Raw genomic sequence first — 23567 nt, 5'->3', positions numbered from 1 at the left:
GGAGCAGTTTTTGTAGCCGTTTATGTCATAAATGCTTGTATGTTTTGGTTGTATCTAGAAGTATTGAAGTAAATACTGTAGTGTATTTTGGTACCAAGTCCATTCATCTAGCTCATTGTACTTCAGAGCTGACTGTACAGTAATTTTGACATTAATTCTTGATAATTGTTTTGGGTTGGTTCACAAAAATACTTTCTCTAGGCTGGTTATGAAATGGAGGGGGAGGGTGGAAACCATCTGTATCAAAGTACGACATCAGCAGATGACTTACTACTAACTCCAGGACCATTGCAATCTCCATTAAGTAAGTTAAAAAAAATTCAGCTTAGTGTCCTCTTGGTAAATTGCAAATTGAGGACTTTTTTGTTTAACTTCATATTGGTGTTCTTGGTCTACTAAAAAATTTTTTGTACCTTTATCTTCAGTAGTTATATTCTTTTAGAATTTTGCCCTAGATATAATATTTAAGAATTGATATTCATGCAATCTTTCTAATGCTCTTGATAGATTTTAATGAGATGTATTTTTTAAACAAATGTTATTGGTGGTACTTAGGTGGTAAATATTAATTATCTGAATATTACAGTTGAACTTAGCATATCTGTATCCATAGAAATTACCATAAGTTCTCTTCTTTCTGAAATAGCTGATGCAGATCTGTGTCCATAGAAATTACTTTAAGTTCTCTTCTTTCTGAAATAGCTGATTATGATATGTCATGTGGGATATGTGTCTGCATTCCTGGTTATGAATTGAGAGGTTCTGGATCATCTGCTCACTGGGAGTATGAGGTAAGAATTTTTTCGTCGATGCTGTACAGTTTATTTGCTAATCATAACTATTATTTAAAATATTTGCTCTTGTACTGATAAATATTCAAACTCATTTCTTTAGATAATAATTAAAACTACCAAATACATTGTAAGTGGTTTGAGATGGTCCAAGAATCTGTATTATTGTAGAATTGTAACACTGTATGGAAATAGTGGGGGATTGAAGTGGGAGATTTGGTGATTGATGATTCCTGTTTGAATTTGTGTTGTAAGTAGAAAAAAGTTTTTGGAACTTGATTGAGAAGGGCAAAGGTTCTGGGTTCTCCCAACAAGGGTAGAAATTTGAGGTTCAAGACCATTAGTGAGGATTCCATTGGAGAAAAGCCTTGCAACTAACTAGTCATCCTTTCTATAGAACTTTATGGAATCTTATGTCATTGTTGCATCTCAGTGACCTGTGACAGGGTCTGGTTTGAGGCCCCATCAACCAAACTCCTAGCTTATTGCTTCACTCACCCCCTCTGTAGATGCATTCTGTGTTTCTTATTAGACCATTTTGTGTCTGATGAAGGTTGTAGTATTATATCTGCTCTTTCAAGTACCATATATTTCCTTGTATAAGGCAACCTTTAAATCATGAAATTAACCCCTAAAAATTTGGGGTCGACTTATACTACAGTTCTAAAAATAAACCTTGAATTCCAAGTGATGTTTATCGGTAGGCTTGCCTCTGCCTCATTGCGATAATTACTGACACACATGAAAAGATTCACATTATGAAATATACTGATAGTAAAGGTAATGAAACCATTTTTACTTTATATATTATTGGCATATCTTCATAATAAATAGCCTATTAGAGGAATAATTCCATATCAATGAAATCAATTTTTTTTTATGCGAGCCCAGTGATGAAAACGTAAACATCAAGTTATGGTTGTGCTCACAGCAACCTTTATCTTTCGGTAACCTTTCAGAAATTTTAATGGTAGTGTAATTACAGTAGTAATAACATTTCAGATAACATAATATTAATTTTTCATTAAAAACTGATTATCATTTGATGGTAAATAACACAATTTTGGATACATACAACCTTTATTTCATATATCTAAAACCCATCACATTACTCACAATCATCACTAAAAACCCATTAAATTACTCACAATCAACACTATCTGTTTTGAAAAGTATCTCACAAGATTCATCACATATGCCAACATCATACGGATTCCAGTCTGGTTCTGGTGAGTTGACTTCGGCTTCGTCATTGCTATCGTACTGAAGATCATCTTCAGTACCATCCATGGCATTGGAGATATTGCATTTTTTAAAGGATTTGATGACACTTTCTACTTTAACTTTCCCCTTCCCCATGCCTTTATAACAAAATTGCAGAACATCAGGATTAGGCAGCAGTTAATTGCTCCACCTTGTAAGATTTTCTCCATTCACCACCCAGTCATTTCATTGCTCTCTCAAATTATCTTTAAAGGGCTTGTTTAAGCTGACATCAAGTGGCTGGAGTATAGATGTCAAAACATCAGGAATAACTGCAATATCTAATGGTTCGTGATAACTAGGTTTTAGTATTTGCCGTTTTGGCTGTGAAACATATCCCAAACGAATAAATTGCATTCGTTTCATATGCCACCTGGCCATCTGTTCCAAATATTTTCAATCCATAATTTCACACCACTCGTCCATCCACCCATTCTCGTGAAAATGAACAAAAATACCTGGAGGAAACTATAGTTTAGGTTTTGTTTTGTATTTAAAAATAACCATAGGTTTCAATTTTGTACCATCATCCATGCAGGGTAATACCACCGTAAACCTCATCTTCTCGTGTCCTGTACTTTTAACGTGTACTATTTTTACTCCTTTCAAATATACCATTTTCTTACCCAGCATGTCAAAAGCTGAATGACGAAATGGTGAAAACTTCTTGCTTTTTGATTGAGATCTCTTGGGAGTTTTTGGGCGATTTTTTTTTCTCCCTTATTACTAGATTTTTTCTGTTCATGAAACAATTTGTTTGACTTAGTCCATTTTAGGGCATATGATCTTATTTTATTTCTTGTTACAATGTAGTCATCTTGTCTCTGGAGGATTAACCATTCTGCAACATCATTTTCCAACTTGGCCAACAAGTGCTTCCTCTTCTCGTTGCCCATTTTTGTTTGGGTATTTTTCTTAAATTATCCTCATTCTGTCTCCACTCTCGCACCATCTTCTTGGTCACATCAAATGTTCTAGCAGCAGCACAGTTGTTCAAATTCTTGGCTACTTCTATAACTTTCAATTGAAAACTAGCCTTATATTTTCTTCTTTTTGCTGGTGATACCATGATTGGTATGGGTACATGGTATTACTGGCTTATAATTTGGATTTACAGTAATTTTGTCCTTTATGTGCATGGAAAAGTAGACCTAACCTGTGATTGGTCAAGGGATTAAGAGGAGGAAACACTTTTTGGGGTTGGAAGCTGTAGATTTTACAATATACTAAATAGTTATGTATAAAAAATTTACAATTATGATTGTACTGTATATATATTTACACAAAATTTTTTACGTACTGTATTTATATACACAAAAACATATTTTGCAGATATCAACCACTAGATGTAAAGCAAATTATTGAGTAATTGCATCAATAGTCAAATAATCATGATCTGGTAACATACTCGTATGTTCAGATTTAGTACCATACACCAAGACCTCTTACAGACACACAATTTGTGATCGACAGACGAGTACATGTTTGTCTATAAATAGAACAGAAGTAGAGGGCTGTCATTGGCTAACAGCTCTCCATAGCAACCAGTCAGCCAATCAGGTTTTAGCTGTATTCTGTCTGAGGAAGAATGTTTTGCTCACATGGTGATATGTGACGTAAGTGTGTGCGTTTTGAATACAGTACATTACATACGTAGTTTTTAATAGTGTGTGTACAGGCAGTCCCCGGTTTACAACGGGGGTTCCGTTTTTATGCCGCATCATAAACCAAAAATCGTCGTAAACCAAAAGATTGTAAAAAATCGTCAAAAATACTAAGAAAACTTTACTTGTAATGCTTTGCGTGTATTGAAAATGATGTAAACTGCATTTTTATTGATGCTTTGGGTGTATTGAAAATGATGTAAACTGCATTTTTATTGAGTTTTTCATGAAAAAACCTCCAAATTTTTATTAATCTGCCATTTTGGAGCCATATTTCTTCCGTCGGATCGGTGTACGATGCGTCGTAACCCCAGAACATGTGTCATAAACTGGGAAATAATTTCTGATGAATATATTTGAAAAGCGTCGTAACCTCAGAACGTCATAAGCCGGACCTTTCGTAAACCGGGACTGCCTGTATTTTACTGATTACATGCAGAATAGAATGAATTCCTTCTCATTACTTTGAGTGCAAAGTTGTTGGTTCAGTGGTTCTTCAACAACAAAAGAATTTCTTTTGCTTCAGAAAATATTTACTAACACTGCGTTGACATACCTTCAAAACAAAATTCGTCTCTTTAATCTCCCGAGGAATGTTAATCCATTTTTGTTTACCTGCTGGTCACACCCATCCACGCGACTGACAACAACAAAATCTATGTTTGTTTTTTTGTCTTCCAAAGATGTGTTTCCTGTACAGTACTACACAATTTTTAAAACATTATAAACAACACACACACACACAGTGTTGGCATATGTGCTAATACAGTACCTACTAGTTAAAGAGACTTAAATTAGCAGTATCTTTTCCTGAGAGAGAGAGAGAGTTCATCTATTTAATCTCTTGAGGAATGTTAATCTATTTGTTTACCAGGGTCACACCCTTTATACAGCAATCCACGCAACTGCCAACAACAAAATTTATGTTTGTCTTTTGTCTTCCAGAGATGTATTACGTGTGCTACTTATTTTTAAAAGATTATGAACACACACACACAAACAGTCTGTGCATATGTGCTAATGCCCATTTGTTAAAGAGACTCAAATAGAGAGAGAGAGAGAGAGAGAGAGAGAGAGAGAGAGAGAGAGAGATTATTTAGGACTCTTAAGGGTTGGCAGATGTACAATTATTTCATTAATAACTTTGGATTTTTTGTTAATCTTGGGATTTTCTGAGGTCAGTTCTTTGTATATAGTAAGAAAAATAATTCCTTCCCATCCTCTCTCGGAGAGGTGAGAGGACCTAGCTTAATGGTAAGACGGCTACCCTTGGGCTGTTGTACAGGCTTCCTCCAGAGATACTTCGTGCCTCAAAGTATCAACCGAAGGACATTCACATACACTTGAAGAGGTTAGGTTGGGTTAGGTAAGTTGGGTACTTAACCTAACTTAGCCTAGCTTAACTGGTTCTAGTCTAAACTTTCCAGAACCTGATTTCAGTATCCTGGAGCTACTTGTCTAATGGCATCAACCATGAGGTAGTCTTTTGCTCTACAAAGGACTAGGTTGGGTTAGGTTTGGTTGGGTATGTAGCCTAGCCTAACTAGTTCTAGCTTAACCATACTAATCCTGCACTTCAGTATCCTGGGATTCCTTGTTTATTAGCTTCAACCAGAAGGTAGTTACCCCTTCTTCAAGTGTCTGGGTTCAGTTAGGTTAGGTTGGGTACTTAACCCAACCTAGCCTTGCTTAAATTAAACTTAGCCTAGCCTAGCCTAGCTTGACCTAATCTGTACCTCAGTAACTTGGATCTTAGATCTCCAAGCCTCAGATCCGAGGATAGGCATTCCACAGTGTTGTTCAAGATCTTAAGACAGTTTCAGGAGTCTCATTGTCCAAATAGGCACTCTTTGAAAGCAACAACTCCTCCAAGGTAACGCCATGGTTATATTATCCTCCTCCAAAGACTTTTATTTCTTAGGAATGTTGACCAGGGCAGCAGTCTCCTACACTTCCTTTCTTGGGACTTAAGCATATTTCTGTTTAGACTCTCAAGTCTCAAGGTCCAAGATAAACACTCCTCAGTGTGATAGCAATGACACCATGTAGTGCCATGGTCAACAAAAGGTCCTAGCGTCCTTTCATCTGCTCTATTGCAGTGCAGGTACACAAGCAGACAGAAGAACATTCAGTACAGTAGCCAACCATACGTCCCAAGCAAGATGGATGTCATTACAACATTTATTCGCTGAAGTCAGGAGATAAGGACAGTTGATCTTGGCACCTTAGCTTCCAGATTCGTTGAACCTCTGAAGAAGCTTGATCATAGTCCTTTCTTGACTTACTGAAGTTGGCGCTGTTCTGTTCTGTCTTCTCGCACCTTTGAATAAAGTAAGACATCTTTGGTACCCAGTTACATTTGGAAGCTTATGGCTTTCGTCATTCTACGTTTCGAAAGTGTTCAGTGAGATGGATCATTCCACTTCCTTGCTCCTGTGATGCCAGTGATAATAAGACGTCTATTTTGCCTCCGTAAAGACTAGACTTTCAACCCAATGCTAATGACTCGTTCATTACCTTCGAGTTGGCTGAGAAACGGTGTCCAAATTGTCATTTCGCTGTCTAGTGAGATGATCAAATGAGAGTACCCCGCAACTTCTTGGTGGACATCAGTACATTTCAGACCAGATCTTTCGAGGCCAGTGGCATCAGTCTGTCCTTTGCATGCATGAAGAACCTGTCGGTCGGGTACTAAGATGGAATGTAAACGTGCAGATCACACTCATCTCTTTTACCTTGGAACGTTACCCATAGGTCCTTGGACTCCTTTTCCTTGGATCCTATGGTGGATGCTCAGCGAGTCACTTAGTTTACCCAGTTCTTGAGGGACAGGTTGCATCTTGCCTAAGGTGTGCGGCTGCTAGGAGAAGGTGTATGCGGGACTGGCTTCCTCCCTTTCTCTGTCTTCCTTCCTCTTCCAGTGGCAGAGGAACAGTGACAAGAGGAACAGTGAATGATCTGTCACGTGCTGGACTGGCGTGCGTGCAGGTGATCTAGATGACTGAATATTCTACCTATAATCTAACTATTTGGATTAGTAGATGCAAATCCTTCCTTCTCTATAGCAAGGGGAGAGAGGGACTGACTATGAGCAAACCGGTTGGTTATTCTTAGTTTTATAGTCTCCGACACTGGGGTTCATCCAAATCTTTTTGAATCGAGAGTAAGGGCCTACCTCTTACCACCCCTCATTCTCTTACCTGTGACAAAAGGTAAACTGCTTAGAACTGAATATATACCGACTGGGTGGGCAGTACTTCCACCCCCTACCATCGGTAACTGTTACTATAACCAACCTTGCAAAAGTTTAATGGCCGGACTTCCAACTCACTGAAAGTTAATCCCATATGTCAAGACCTCAGGTTTGTATGTTACAAAAAATACAAATTACTTTGCAAATTTTTCATTTTATCACTGCTGATTGCATTTATAATTTGGTGTTTTTCAATGCATATTTAAATACGTAAGTACTGCACTGTACAGTATTTAACTCTACTTGTGAATTCCCAATGTTCCCTTTACCTGAAAAAAGAAAATGGGACAGCTTCAGTACTGTATGAGAGAAAATGGTTGTGCTTGAATGTAGGGGGCACTTGAGTTTAGTTTTCACACATAGCTGTAAGCCATATTTTTTTAAGGATAATGTTGTAAGATGACTTTGAAACTATATTAAAGGGTTTTAGGATGATAAGTTTAAGGTATACTGTATTTGGTGTTTGAACTATTAAAATAGGCAGTTATAAGCATTTTAAGAGGGTGGTCTTTGGTGTTTGAACTACTAAAATAACCTGTTATAAGCATTTTTAGAGGGGGATATCAACTTAACACGGATTTTCACTTAACACAGGTGGGTGTGGTCCCTAACCCCCACGATTACAGGGGACATACTGTAATGGGGTCTGGCTGCATTATTTAAGTAAATATTATTATGAAGTCATTATAGATAGTACTGACCACCTGGGGTAAAATTAACTACAATAGTGAGCTTTAGGGATAATATTGGCCTATGAGAGACCTCACTTCTCATATAAGAGCTGGGGATGATTTTTTGAGCCCACCCCTTTTTTTTCTTGTGAAAAAATCCATCATATACCATCAAATACAGGAATAGCAACAATAGCAGGTACACATATATAGAATAATGGTGTTCTTTTTTATGTTCATTATATTGTCATGTACCATATTTCCTGGCATTGAAGGTACCATTAAGTCTGAGAAATTTTCCATTTGTCCTAGAAGCCAAAATTTACTTTTTCATCAGCCCAGCCTAACCCTGGAATAAGGTTATCTTTGTTGAATAGTAATATGAATGCTTATATGTGACCTCTGATTGAAGTGTATAAATTATTCACCATTTAAAAAGTAAATAAACAAAAGTATCATAAAAAATACAAATACTTACATAGTCACAAAGATTCATTCCCATGTCGATGGATTATAGTGGTTGAGTTAAAAGAGGATAGTAACTTTAATGTTATACAGTATATAAATATTACAGGTATTTTTGCTTTTCACGTATACAACTTACCCGGTAGTTACATATAGCTGTCGTCTTTGACGTCACGGCAGTATTCAAATTTCGCGCTAGCGCTAATTAGATAAAGGTGATCCCTCTACCCCCGCCTCTCTATCGGTATCGGAACCGTCCCAAGAACACGTCATTAGTTTTGCCCTGCCGAACCGTAATACTGGTTCTGCTGCTGGTAGTATTTCTCAACAATTCGAACTTCTAGTTCCTTTTTTTGGTGAAGTACTCGGTTTGTTGTTTTTGCTGGCGCTAGTTATTGCTTGAGCGTTATTCTTAGTTAGACTATTATGTCTGATTCAGGTTCTAGTGGTCCGGTTTTGCAGCAAAGGCTGCAAAACCAGGCTTGTTGCTTAGTTTAGATCCGCACACTTCTTGCTTTTCATGCAGGGGCAAAATGTTCTGTTGACTTGACTTGTAACGAGTGTGAACTACTAACTTTGTCTGACTGGAGTGCTTTGGGAAGTACATGAAGAAACTAGAGAAAGATAAGATTAGGAAGGCCTCTTTTTAGGTCTTCGAGGTCAGGAGGTAGTCAAGAGGTTTTGTAAACCCTATTAACCCTGCTCCCCCTGTAGTTCCTGTAGTTTTACCTACCCTCGACACCGTTTCTCCCAATCCTGATACCGTGTCAGTCCTTAATGCGTTTATGTCTTCCATGCAGAAAATGGGAGACAATTTGCAGCTAGTTAGTAGACCGTGAGTGATAATACAAGTGTTGTGCCTTGTGTAAGTGTTGTGGAGAGGTAGCTTCCGGCCCATTCACGCTCCCAGGTCTAGGCCCCTGTCAGGCTCCCAGGTTCCAGGGAGAAGGCATGCCGAAAAGCCGAAAGGGGGAGGTGAGTGGACCTGCCCGAGCAGTTGCCCCTCAAGCAGTCCTGTTGCCGCCCCCAGGCTGCTGGCCTCACCACCAAAAAGGTGAGGATGGATAGTGTCAGTGATCCAGTTGGAGTTCCTGTCCGCCTAGAGGTTGGCGCTGACACTTCTAGACCTTTGAAGAGGTCTCGTCTGCTTTCACCATCGAAGATTCCTAAGAAGAAGGCTCTTCTGGAGGATCTACCCTTCCTGTAGCTTTTTGGCCAGAACCGAGAGGCTTTCTTCGTCGGACTCGTCTCATTGTTTCGGCTGAGCCCCTATAAGACAGTTGCATCTGAGAGGTCTGCTCCTTTGGCGCCCAGCAACTCCTGTGACTCCTGTTCCTGGCGCCTGCTCCAGCATTCGATGGACCTCAACAGCCAGTGATTGACGGAATCAACGCCGCGCTTTGGACTCAATTTTACAACTTTTGTCTAAAAGTCAAGTCTCTTCTTTGGCTCCTCCTACGATGCCAGCGGCGCCACCCGACTCCTCTTTCTGCAGCGGTGGCGCCACGCTTATGCCTCCGTTAGCGCCACCTTTGGCTGTTGTGCGATTGCGCCCCCTTTGGCGCCTCCCTGTGATACCAGCGGCGCCCGCTAACTACTCTGTCTGCCGCTCGGTAGCGCGCCGCCTGCGCCTTCATTGGCGCCACCTATCGCTGTGGTGTACCGTGGCTCCTCCTTTGGCGCCACCTTCGGTTGCTGTATCAACTGCGCCTCCTTTGGCGCCCCGATGGCTCCTCAACAGGCTCAAACTCTTTTCGGGTGACACAGCAAGAATATGTCACGAGCCTTCCAGCCCCGCTACGTGTAACTCAAGTTTCAGTTCAAGGAGACTTGGATGAAGACGTTGTCCAGCTGGACTTATCCCCAGTTTCTGACGAACTCCTCTCGGGCTTAGAGGAGCAGTGTAAGGAGGAGAAGTCTCTGCAACTCTCTTCTTACAAGAAGCTCTTGAAGTTCTTTATTGAGAACTTCCTGATTCGTTCTCCGCCTGCGGCCTCCGTCTCCTGGGTCCCAGTACAAGAGGGACAAGGCTTCTGTTTCTTCTTCGGACTTTAATAAACTTGTCCTGTCCGTCTCGGGCGAAGAAAGGCCTTAAGAAGATGGATGCATTGGCTGGCGAGAAGAGGAAATTGGAAAGAACGCCTTCTGTCTTCCTCCTCCTCGTCGTTCCTTCCCGAATCGGAGTTGGTAATGAGACTGGGAAATGTTTTCCCTGGGTGTGGCTGCCCTCCGCACAGGGGACTTCTCCAGTCTCATGGATGCCAGTAGGAGGACAGCACCCAATTTCCGAAGAGTTTCTTTACGTCCTCGAACTGGATCAAGTTTTCAGAGCGTGTTTGACTCTTGAAATAGTGAGCTTCTGACTGGGCGACGGCCTTAGCCAGGAAGATTAAGGATTTAATCTTCCTTCTGAGCTCTTGGATGATGTGGTAGGAGTAGTGGACTGCATTGATAGGGCATCTGCGGCGGTGCAGTAGAACTGGCCTCTTTATTTACGGTTCACGGCAGGGGTTCTCAAAAAGAGGCAACTTTGGTGCTCCTTCTTAGCAAAAGGTGGTTCTTCAAACCAGAAGTCGGCTCTCTTGTTTTCTCCTTTGAACAAGGCATAATCTGTTTCCGCCAAAGAGTTGGTTGCTGCAATTTCCCAGGCGTTAGCCCAGAAGTCAACCAGGATCTTTGTCGCAGTCTGCCAGAAAGTGAAAAGACCTGTGCTTTCTACCGCTTCTGTGCGTGGTGTTTCGTCTCCTGCTTTTCGTTTGGTCAGTATAAAGGAAGATCCTCTAGACGTGTTTTTGCAGGGCCAGAGGAAAAGGCAAGCCACGCCAGAACTCGACAGCCCCAGAGAAGAAATGAACCTTTGTCCTCCATTCAGCTGTAGGAGCCAGACTGCAAAGGTTCTGGCAAAGAGTGCAATGGATCTCGGCAGACCCTTGATCGATCCAAGTTTTAAAGGAAGGATATGCCATCCCCTTTCCTTTCCAAAACCTTTTTAGTGGGAGGTTCCAGTTTTTTTTACAGGCATACTCTCACAACTCCATGAAACTAGACGCCCTTTGCTCAGAAGTCCGAGCCATGCTGGAGAAGGAAGCGATAGAACTGCTTCCATGCCCTCTATCTCCAGGTTTCTGTCGTCTGTTCCTGGTTACGAAAGCATCAGGGGATGGAGACCATCTGGACGTGGAGTGCGTTGAATGTCTTCTGCTCAGAAGACAAAATTTCTCCATGGAGACAACTCAGTCGGGTGTGGTGTCTTTGCATCAGGGGATTGGATGGTTTCGATAGACCTCCAAGACGCTTTACTTTCGCGTCCCAATACACCCAGATTCAAGGAAGTTCCTGAGGTTTGTCTTCGAGAGACAGGTGTATCAGTTCTGTTCCTCTGCTTCCCGGTCTGTCGGGCAGCCCAGAAGAAGTTTTCTGGGGTCCTGTTATCAGTAGCCAGACGTCTTCACCTGAAGGAATTTGAGTTTCCATACCGACGATTGGCTGCTCAAGCGGCCGAGGGAGAGCTGTATGGAGGACCTATCAAAAGACACTTCAATTAGCAAAGTCTCTAGGCCTCATTATCAACGAGAAGAAGTCTTGCCCCTTACTCCCAGTCAGCAGATTGTCTATTTGGGAGTGAGTCTGGACTCAGACTTTCAGGCTTTTCTGTCCAGCCAACGGATAGCCTCATGCCTGCAGAAGATCGTGACTTTCTGCAGAGGAAGATTTGTCCGCGAACGAGTGGATGAGCCTCGTGGGAACCTTAACTCAGTGGAGAAGTTTGTAAAACTGGGGCGCTTTGAACCTGAGGCCACTGCAGTTTTACCTGCAAGAGAAGTGGCCCAGAAACAGTTCCGGACTCCTTCACATTCGCCATTTCGGAAGAGATAAAGGTGCCTCCCGTGGTGGAGGTCAGAAGGAAGGCTGTCACAAGGACTGTCTTCAGCTTCCAAACCCAGACCTAACTCTGTTTTCCCACGCTCCGGACAAGGGCTGAGAGCGACTATGGGGACAAAAAGAAGTTTCAGACCCAGTGGCAAAGAGAAGAGAGAAACTGGCATATCAATCAAAGGAACTAAAGCGGATTTTCACTTAGCCCTGTTGGCCTTTCAACAAGAAGTGGAAGGCAAATGCGTCTTGGTCCAGGCGGACAACACGACCGCTCTGGCATACATTCGGAACGGGGCACTCACTCGTGGTCCCTCACGACCTCGAGGGGAGCTACTAGTTTGGGCGGAGGAGATCGGGACCAGACTAGTAACGAGATATAAGGAGAGAAATGTAGCGGCGGACCTTCTCAGCAGAAAGAACCAGGTCCTGTCCAACGAAAGTGGACTTTACATCCCCTAGTTTGCGTGGAGCTATGGAAGGTATGGGGACTCCACCATAGATCTCTTTGCTACCGACAAAACGACTCGGCTGCCCCTTTACTGCTCTCGGTTCCAGACAGCAAAGCGGCCGTGGATGCAATGTTCATGGACTGGTCAGACCTGGATCTTTATGCCTTTCCCGCTCAGATCAAGTGCAAGTCATCTCAAGTTCTCAAGCCATCGGAACGTAGGGATGACTCTGGTGGCTCCATTCTGGCCAGCCCAGGTAGTGGTTCCCAGACCTTCTAAACCTACTGTCAGACTTTCCCGAGACTTCTGCCAGAGAGACCAGATTTACTCAGACAGCCGCACTTTCAGAGGTTCCACCCAAACTTGTCCGCTCTTCATCTTGTCGCTGCAGACTGTCAGAGACTCATCAGAAAGAGAGGCTTTTCAAGAGAGGCTTAGTCATCACTGAAGCCAAGAAGAGAATCCTCTGACAATGTTTACCAGGCTAAGTGGACACAGTTTAGGTCCTGGTGTCAAGAAGGCGTGTCTTCTTCTTCGACGTCTATAGCCCAGATGGCCGATTTTCTCTTGTTCCTCCACAGAGAGAAAAGCTTGCTGTACCTACCATTAAAGGGTATAGAGCCATGTTAGCTTCGGTCTTCGACATAGGGGTCTTGAAGTGTCTTTGAGTCAAGACCTTTCAGATCTGATTAGATCATTTAATACGATCAAGAGGGACCAGAAGAGACCAGTGGCGTGGAATCTTGACGTGGTGCTGAGATGGTTACGGTCTCCAGTCCTTTGAACCGATGGCTAACATCTCCTTGAAGGATCTCACGAAAAGACTCTTTTTGGTAGCTCTGGCTACTGGCCGGAGAGTAAGTGAGCTACATCGATAGATAAAAGAGTAGGCTTTGCTAAGGGAAGGCAGTAGGTATGTCTACTCTTGGTTTCTTTAGCCAAGAACGAAGACCCGTCTAGACCCTTGGCCAAGAGAGTTTGAAATTAAGAACCTTTCCCAATTGGTGGGTCCCGAAGAACCCAGAGGTACCTCTGCCTGTGAGAGCTCTCAAGTTCCACGTTCAGAGAACGAAGAAGCCCAGAGGTCCCAGTGACCACCTCTGGTGCTTTCCGGTTAGAGATCCTTCTAGGCCTCTCTCTAAGAATGCCCTTTCTTCTTTTGAGAAGCCTGATAAAAAGAAGCTCATGAGCAGTGTGCTGACTCTGGAGATGAGTATTCTTAGGTAAAGGCGCACAAGATTAGAGCGTTTTCGACTTCTGTAGCCTTTAGCAGAAAACTTATCTGTGAAAGACTTGGTTAAGTCCACCTTTTGAGATGCAAGTCAGTGTTTGCATCGTGACATTTAGTGGACGATGCAAACTGTTTTCAAGAGAGTACGCTGGGGCCCTTTATTGCGACTGACACGGTGTTGGGGAGGGTGAAAAGGAGTCCGGCGCTCCTTAACTAACATTTTCACCTTTTGGTGTTGGGGTTGTTGTTTTTGTTGTCTGAGATACATGGTGTGGTAGTATCTTCCAGTTTTTAATCTTTGGTATTGGTTTTATGGTAATGTTAGGTGATCCTCGTTTTGTTGTTTGTCGTACCTAGCCCTGATCATGGGCATCAGACTTGTCCGTGACGCCAGCCATGTTCTCACGGCAGGTACTGTTTTTATTGTGTCCGACACACGGATCCCTTATATCCCTCGGCACAATATAAAGGCCAGCAGACTACAGAGGCAGTAACCACTGAGTCAGCTACCTTTAAAGGTAAGGAACCTAGTGTCTAACTTGTTGCAAGTAGATAATTCCAAGAATTTTATTAGCTGCCAGTGCCCCACCTCCTCAGGTGCCAATCAATATATGTAACTACCGGGTAAGAGTTGTATAAATGAAAAAACTGCATTTTTATGATAAATAATTCACTTAGCATTTCACACCAGTGAATTACATAATCATAACCTCCTCCTCCCCTCACCTGGGCAGTTGGGCAAAAACTTATGACGTGTTCTTGGGGCGGTTCCTATGCGATAGAGGGCGCGGGGGTAGAGGGATCTCTTTCGTAACGCTTAGCGCTTAGCGAAATTTGAATACTGCCGTGACGCCAAAGCGACAGCTATATGTAACTACGGGTAAGTATAAGTGAAACGTTATTTTATCATAAAAATGTCATTTTTCAAAGATCGCTCTTTACGGGAACATTATTAGCTAATAAAAGTAAAATTGTTGTTTGTTAAAAGTGTTTACTGTTAAATCTTACCAGAGCAAGACAAAATTGTTGTTTGTTAAAAGTGTTTACTGTTAAATCTTACCAGAGCAAGACAAACATCAAAGATCAAATTCTGTAATACCTTGGCTTTTTTTTTTTTTTTTTTTTTTTTACATTAGTTTCAACAGAAATTCACACTTGACATTTTGTGCTTGGTAACAGTGTGCAAAATATTTTCAGGATTTGAAGATTAATTCTTTTTATATTTCATACCTATATTGTGTGAAGTTTAATCCTGATTCTAGTTTTTTTGTGTTCTATTTGGGATGTCTTGTTTGTGCATTGTTTTAACCAAGTGTAACTGTACAATGAAATGTTACTGCATCCCATATTTCTAGTATTTCTTATTGTGATGCTTAGTTTTATGTTGTTTGAGATTGAAAAAAAATTATTGCATAAGTCTTCATCCAGTACTATCATAATCTAAAATTACGGCACTAGCTGTAGCCCCATCCTTTTCCATGGACTGAGGCATTGTTGGCCAAGAAAATTTCTGATGCAGCACAGCTGGGCAATTTATGTTATATGTACGTATTTGTTACTTTGTAATATGTTTAAATTTTTCAGATTACTTGTATGTGAACATCAGAAAAGTTCAGTTATTATTAGTCATTGAACTTGAGAAATATAAAACAGTATTTTAAAATAACTGAAGTGAAACACCTACAATAATTAATATGCTGTAGTGTTTCCATATTATTTTAATGTTTATTTTTGGTTTTAAAAATTTTGCTAGTTGAAATTGCAGTGCATCTTTGACATTGAGAAATACGGTAATTTTGCTCTTTGTATACTTGGAGAATTTATTGTATAATATGCTCTAGTTGTATTATATCTGTATCTGTTTTTTATATACAAACATCTTTTTGCTATAATGAAGTATTGTATCTCACAAATAATGTAAAGCCTTTATTAAAATCACGCATAGATTGTTTGGAAATTTCTTATTACAAATAGATGTGTAAATAGCATGTTATGATCAAGGGAAGATCATGGTTTGTTTATACTGTAGTTGGTAGTTTATGGAGTAAGTGTAATTTCATCTGTCCTAAAAGTGGCATATAGAAAATTTTTTGCTATGCAGGGAATGGAATATGAGTTTTAAGTGTATATAAGTTTGAAACTAACTCAAGTGTAAATAAACTTGAAACTAACGTAAGTATAAATAAGCTTGAAATCAACTTAACATTTCCAAAATTTATATTTTCAGGTAAAGCTTGCTGCAGGGCCAGATTCCTGGACTGTATTCAGACGTTATAGAAGATTTAGGGAGCTTCATATGTACATGTGCCATAAATATGGGCAGCCAGTAAGTATTAATTGAAATTATTTTTTCAGTTATGCTTATATGTCTTGCTGTACGTATGTACCACATTTTCTTTGCAGTTCCCCATCTGCCTCAGTTGTGTTGGTTTTGATCTTGTACTTTCATCTTTACTCTCTGTCTGTTCCTGCTTAGCTGTCTAACTTCTTTAACTTTTTCTTGCTCTGATTTTCACCACTGATTTAATAGTAAATCATATGGTTAAGTCCTGTGAGGGCTTAGAAATGACTCATTGGCCTTGTTAAAGTAATTCATAATAATGGGAATTTTTAATTTTGTCTATTTATTTAATTGAACTTTGTATTAAAAAGAAGTAGTTAAGCACTGGTATAAAAATGACAAGATTACTGTTTACAAAAATTTGAAGTGGTTAAGGCCACAGTATCGTAGAGTACGTAAAGAGGGACTGTGAAGCAAAAATATTTAAAGAATACTCTCATGGTTCAAAAAATGGTTATTGTAATTGTTTTAAGAGTTTAGGTGCATGGAGAGGATGGAGGATTTTATGTTAGTGGAAATGCATAAAATTCTAAGTTTTGGGAGGAAGGAAGAATCGGTCTGAGAAAGTGTTATCTGGATGGCATGGAAGAGGCTTTGAAATGAAGGAGAGTGTAAGAGAACATGACACACTGTGTTGGTATATGAGTAACTAATGGCATTAGCTACTTGATCATGTTAGTCTTAAACTTGTTTAGGATGTTTGAGGATTTGTTTGAGATGGTTGAGAGCAGAGGAGTTGAGTTCCTCAAAACCAAGATCATTTTGGAGAGAATGAAGCCACTGTATACAATGTACGTTGGAATCACGTGATGGTATTTCAGCATATGTGCATAGGTATCAATAACATATGGCAAAAAGTCAGGTATGCCAAAAAATATGTAGGTGGACACTTTTACAGACAGTAGTGAAAGCAGAGAAAATTGTTAGTAGTTGGCAAGAACAAGTTTAGCCACTTTACATCCAGATGTCTGTTGCAACTGTACTCTTGGGCTTTTATGAGTAGTAGAGGAGGGGGAGAGGTGTGTCTCAGCTAGTCTGTGTTGAGATTCTTTATGTTTATTATGAGTTGTTACAGCATTTGAATATGAATGGCATTTTGCTGGGCCATTGATTCCTCTCATCTTCAGTTCGAGTTTGGCTTGATTAACGGGCATACCAGTTCTGTCCGTGGCATTTGTAATTCTGTATAATATTGATAAAATATACAGTCTTTAGATTTTGCATGATGATTTCAATTTGGGTAATTTACACATTTGAAGGTTTTGCATTTCCAATTTGTTGTGTGGTCTTCAGAACATACAGCGCATATAGCGTTATTGAAGGCTCATAAGTCTTGTAAAAAGTGTGCATACTCCTTGTTTAGAGCAGAAACAAGGAAGAAATATCCATCCTTTGATATGGTAGTGTCCATTGGCCAGTGATGTAACGTACTTAGATGTTATTGAAAATACACATCATACTGTACTCTTCATAATATGCATTAACTAGTAGAAGTCACCATATATCCTATCAACATCCAGTAAAGCTAAGTATTGAGTTGTCTTTGTAAAAGAAGCAGTCTTTGTAAAAGAAGCATGTTTCTCAGGTTATAACTGTAGATTCCATTTATTCATGTATGTATTTACTTTGTAGATGTGCTAATGTATTAGGGATGGTTAAAGGAAGTACTTTATTATTCATGAGAGATGAATAAATGGAAATACATTTTAGTGGCTTACACAACAGAGAGATGAGTGCTATATAGTGACTAACTTCTCTTGTGAGGGCATATGGCAAGAGAACAAGGAAAGTTGAATGTTGACCTTTTCAGTCTACAAGAAAACAAAGGGATTAGAGGTGCAATTTATCTTGTGTATATTATATATTAACAGAATGGAAAGTACTATCTGCTGTTTCCATGCTTATCACATTCTTAGATTTTCCTGAAGTTCAGAAACCCACCAAGTTCAATTACTGTGCTCTTATTGAAAAATTAAATTACAGTGTGTGTTACATTTCTCATTTTTAATAGGTTGAAGAGCTGTATTTTCCTCCCAGGAGGTTATTTGGAAACTTTACTGAGCGGGTAGTAGCTGAACGTCGTGGCCAGCTTGAGGTAAATCAGTTTACTTTTACTCTTGCATTATTATCCATATCTCCTAAATAGGCAGGTCCTTACTTACAAATGAACACCTTATTATGCTTGATACAAGAAGTTCCCTTTCCGATTTGCTGAGATTGTTACTTAATTTTAATTTGGTCATCAACAGATGTGCATTGTATTGATATTCTTGTGGCCTTGACCTTTCACTTTTTCAGCTTCCCTCATCACAACTAATTTTCAGTTTTGTCAATGTTATCTTGAGAATTTTATGAAGATTTATAATTGTTCTCGTCAGGGGTATCAGTTTTTGGCAAATTTGATGTTACTGAAGAATTTTTATTTGGCAGCTTCTTTTCAGCCAAAATTATCAGTAATACGGTACTGCAGAATTTTACATACAATATTTTAATTTTGCATACTTTTTCTGCATGTTCTTGCATCACTTTCATGTGTATTTTCTATGATTTTATATGTATAGCTATTTTGGGGGATATCCATTTCATTGCTGTCATATCTCTGGATTTCTATATGCATTATTGTTATTGAAATTTTTTATGTTTTCATGTCTTGTTTCATGATGCTGCCTTTAATCAACAGAAAGATGTAAGTCAGCATTATGCAAACAATTTTTCTACTACTGTACCATTTTAATCTTTTTCCTACTACGGGCATTTCATGTTTGTATTCCTTATTTTGATGCTTAATATAAGCCCCATATGAGGTAACCACTTGTAGTGGGTCTTAGTTAGGAAACTGTAGATGATATTCAAAGTTTTTTTGCAGCATCCTCTTGGCTCCAACTGCATTGTTTTCTGGCATTCTCATCTTTTCCCTACAGTGTCTTCTTTTGTCACTGTACAGCTTCTGGAATCTTACTTTATTCCAGTTTTTACCTCTCATTTAAGAACACATCTTTCAGATATGCTGTACAAGATGTTAGATATGTTGTTTATTGCTTGTACAGTATTTAACTAATATATGAAAATAATGAAAATCACAATGTAGGCATTACCAAAGACTCTTTCTGTGCAGTGTTGCTTTGAACCATAAGTGCACTTTTCCTTCACTTTACTTTTCCTCTCCAAGATTTTGGCTTTTACATACCTGAGAATGCATGGGGAATATGTAAGAATATTTCTGTCAGATAAACAAAAGACTAGTGAACCTGTGAATATGCGGGACCCTGGGTAAGGCATATATATGCTTATTGGGTTCGTATGAAGAAACATGCTTTGCATTGTAAAGTATGATTTTTCCAAATGTGAACACTAAATGTACTTTTATTTCTCCAAGGGGCTGCATGCATCTTTTTAATATTTCATTTTTTTTATTTGAATAATTTTCATTCACAAACTGAATGGCCATGCTGACCTCAGTAGCTGTGCTTTAACCTTAAAGACCTAACGACTTTACTATTGAACAAAATACCATATGCAAAGTATTTGGCTATGAAATAGATTTTTATAATTTTGAAAAATGCCAGTTTTAGGTTTAACAGCTGTAAAATTTTTCATAGTGTACACCTTTCTATTGTACGTACAGTACTTGCAAAATTTGTCCTTGGGGGTGGACAAGCATGGATAGGGTTCTTGGTGTATATTGAATGTGTTTAATGACTAAAATGTTATCCCTTGAGATTCTGTTGATGTCATCTATGGAAAGTAAAAAAAAAAAACATATTTTAAAGATAATTTTGGGATGATGCCTGGAAGGGGATTGGGGATGCTTTAACTCCATTTTCCCCAAAAGAAGGGGACACTTTTAAGATAATTATTGTTAAATTGCTGAACTTAAGAACCGTGAAAATTTTTTGCATGTTATCTGCAATAACAGATATAAGTAGCAGTAGAATATTGTATCATTAGCAAGGAAATGTACCGTATTTTTTTGTGGGGCAAAAAAAAAATCTTTTAATTTTTTTAAAAATATTTTTCTCAGTACTGCATCAGAATAAACTATTAGAAGACTCAGCATAAACATGCTAATGCTTCTTTGTTCCATTGTGCAAGCATGCACTCTGAAATTCCAAGATCTGGGATTAAAGAAAGTGCAGCTTCCTCAGCCTACCACCTCAGCAAGTTTGAGACATTGCTGTTTACTCCATTTAATACCAGTGGAATTTGATGTTTATGACTTGTACCTATATTTATGCAAGCATTATGTTATAAAACTCTACACATTTACTATGGTGTCTTTCTCTGGTACAGCATTTGTATGGAAATTTATTCAGCGCAGTATAGTACTGTACTTCATACTGTAATGTAACATTACATATGCCGTATATTTGTTCTTACACAAGTACAAACCCTCATTCTTTACATATGGAAATATCTTCAGCGCAGTGGGAAACCAGTTGTTCAATTCTAACAAAGTTGGTAGGTAGTTAACTACCAGATGGTCAGGTGGGTGGTTGCACCCTTCCGTCCCGCCCTGCATTCACTTACCTTCTGGCTGCCTCACGAGCTGCATGCATCCTGTTCTGCTGTGCCTGCCAGTTGGTTTTCTTCATTCACCTACGATCGTGAGTTTTTTTAATCTTTTTTTGTGTGAATGCATACATACACATGCACATTGCGTTAAAGTAAACAATGTAATGACTGTGTGTGCTCACCTTTCTCTTTGTTTCTGTCCAGAATCTTTTGCCTGTCCTCCCTCTCTCATAGCTATTCCTTATAAAAAAATTAAATTTTGACAGAAAGAGAGAAAGGCAAGCAAACACACTGTAAGTGTGAAGTCTGTCTTAATGCAACTTGCATGTGAACATGTACACACTTAAACTGAAAAATGTATATACAGTATATATGTAATGCTGCATTACAGTGTTAAGCACAGTACCGCACTGTATTTGAAAAACGTCAGTGAAAATACTGTACCAATGTTGTGTTTTTTAATGTGATGCGTGTAGATGTATTACACACTCACTTACGTACACTGAAAAATATGTAATGCTATATTACAGTAATATGTACAGTATTGTACAGCGTCAAATAAATTTCAGTGAAAATGCTGTACCGTTGTTTTACAATAACGTTGAAGCAAAAATAATAAGTTCTTTATGGTCCTGTTTTTTTTATATGAGATTTTATATTTTATATATTCTGTGAGCATAAGTAGGTAGAACTACTGCAGTTGGCCATGTTTCTGTGAGGCTAAACTGCTCAATAGAGTATTGTATATAAGTTTAGTGGCAATTCATTTTTCAGATTTATCTCTGAAATTGAATGGTGAGTAAATTTATATTTTAAATTGAATGGCAGTTATAAAATATAAGTTAAGATAGGCTGTTAATTACTCTCATGGAGTTGTTAAGGAAGTTGGCTTCATGATACTGTATTGTATACAGTAGGCTATACGCCAATATTCTTTACTTATCGCATTTGTTACTCATTGTTACAGGCTGATTCCCCAACTGTCTCTAAGTTGAGGTGCCCCTGCTATTTATTAATAGATGAAATTGCATATTTATGGTAAGATAGAAAAAGATGCACTTAAAGGTATCATGAAATACAGTGGGTCCCCGCTTAGTTGCGGATCAGTAATTGCAGGATCAGTTAGTCGCTGGTTTTTCTGTGGACGGCTTCTCAGACTATATCACAGCTAATTTGCAACTTTGCAGATTTGGCTGTGTTGTGTGCATCCGAATATAGTGCAGGAAATTCACTACTTCGCAGATATTGAAACACTTTAGTAATATCATTTCAAACACTTGAATACATATCATTACATACCTGACTGTACTTTCATTCACCAAGTAAAGGTGGCGTGCTGCTGCGAAGCTGTTCTCTGCCTTTAACATGTCTAGAAGTTCTACCTTCTGCTAGAGGGTCATGACCTTCCTCTGTCTCTTAGGCTGTTTGCCAGAAACCTTAGCAGTGAATGTGGTGTTCAACACATGGGAGCAGCGCAATGTAGTGAGATGAAGATGCTCTATTCCACGAACTCTGCACACTCGCAGGCTCTGCTCTGTGTTGGTCTTGGGACGAACATTTTTAAAGGACAAAAATACACTTTACAGTACATATTGATTACTGTATTTTGCTGTTTACATTATTATTACAGTATGGTACTGTAATCATTACAGTAAATTTTTTTATCATCTTCTTCTTTCGACCTTATTAGTCCCACTGTATAGCAGGGTTGGTCGCTCTAGTCACCTTTCTCCATCTATTTCTATTCCTAGCATCTTCTTCCCCTAGTCCCACCTCACCCATATCCCTCCTCACAACATCCTTCCATCTGACCTGCAGACTCCCCACACTTCTCCTCCCCATCATTGGCATGTTCTTAGCTTTCTTGATTGGTTCCACTTCCTCTCTTCTTATTATATGGCCATAGTATCTCAAACGAGCTTCCCTAGCCTTCTCCTTTACATTCTTCTTATATCTTTACTATCCCTCCTTTCCAGTAGCGATATTCCAGCAATCCATCTCACCACTCTCATCTCAGTTCTTTCAAACAGTCCCTCCTCTTTCCTCTTAAGTGCCCAAGTTTCTGCCCTATACAGTATAATAGTACAGGCCTGATAACTGTCTTATAAATCTTCATTTTGAGCTTTCATCGCATTTTCTTGTCTAAAACAACTCCAGTTGCTTCTCTCCATTTTTGCCATGCTTGTTTCAATCTCTGTTTCACTGCTTTCTCAGTACCTCCCTCTTCTGTTATTATTGATCCCAAATAGTTAAACTCATTGTTCTGCTTTAGCACTGTACCATCTTCCACTTGAATGTTTACTTCTTCATGTCCTTCTCTACTACTAGTCATTAGCTCCTTTCTAGGGTTCCTTTCCATGCTAAAAACCTTTCTTGCAGTTCTTCTTCTGTGTCTGCTATAATGACTAAATCATCAGCAAACATCAGATCCCACTGTTCATCATTGTTCCTCAATTCTGATGTCTGTGTGTCTGTGACGATGAGGAACAAGAATGGACTCAGAGCAGATCCCTGATGGAGGTCCACCTCCACAGGGAATGCCTCAGTCTCCCCATATTTTGTCAGTACAGTAGTTCTTGCACCCTCATACATCATCTTCACTAACCTTACCAACTTCTCTGGTACTCTCTTTCTCAAAACCCAATAGACTACTCTTCTTTTCAAGATCCATAAAACACAAGTAAACTTTCCTGTTTCCTTCTAGATACTTCTCTTGGACTTGTCTTACTATAAAAATAGCATCCACTGTGCTCTTTCCTTTCATAAAAACCCAAACTGCTACTCATGTATATCTATCAGTTCTCTTAACCTTCCTTCTACTATTCTTTCTAGTATCTTGAATACATGCTCCAAAAGCTTTATTCCTCTGTAGTTCCCACAGTTTACATCTCCTTTTTGTTTATACATTTTAATCATCCAGCTATTGCTCCAGTCCCTTGGCATTTCCTCTACATCCCAGATCTTTTCCAATAGTGTGTGCACCAACACTTTACATAGATTTCCCAATGCTTTAATCCTTTCTATTGTTACCTCTGACTTTCCTGCAGCTTT

General features: G+C 39.4%; 1 protein-coding gene across 1 annotated transcript in view; it reads left to right on the top strand.

Annotated features, from left to right (window-relative positions):
• The window catches only part of LOC136835961 (kinesin-like protein Klp98A), a 130418-nt gene that overhangs the window by 84401 nt on the left and 22450 nt on the right, over positions 1 to 23567 (top strand). The window contains 4 exon segments of the mRNA XM_067099864.1: positions 202 to 304; positions 703 to 791; positions 15891 to 15989; positions 18016 to 18099. Of these exon segments, the coding sequence (XP_066955965.1) occupies positions 202 to 304; positions 703 to 791; positions 15891 to 15989; positions 18016 to 18099 (375 nt within the window).

This window comes from Macrobrachium rosenbergii, chromosome 55 (genome assembly GCF_040412425.1).
Source record: "Macrobrachium rosenbergii isolate ZJJX-2024 chromosome 55, ASM4041242v1, whole genome shotgun sequence".
Taxonomy (NCBI): Eukaryota; Metazoa; Arthropoda; class Malacostraca; order Decapoda; family Palaemonidae; genus Macrobrachium; species Macrobrachium rosenbergii.
This window is presented reverse-complemented; position numbering and strand designations above follow the sequence as displayed.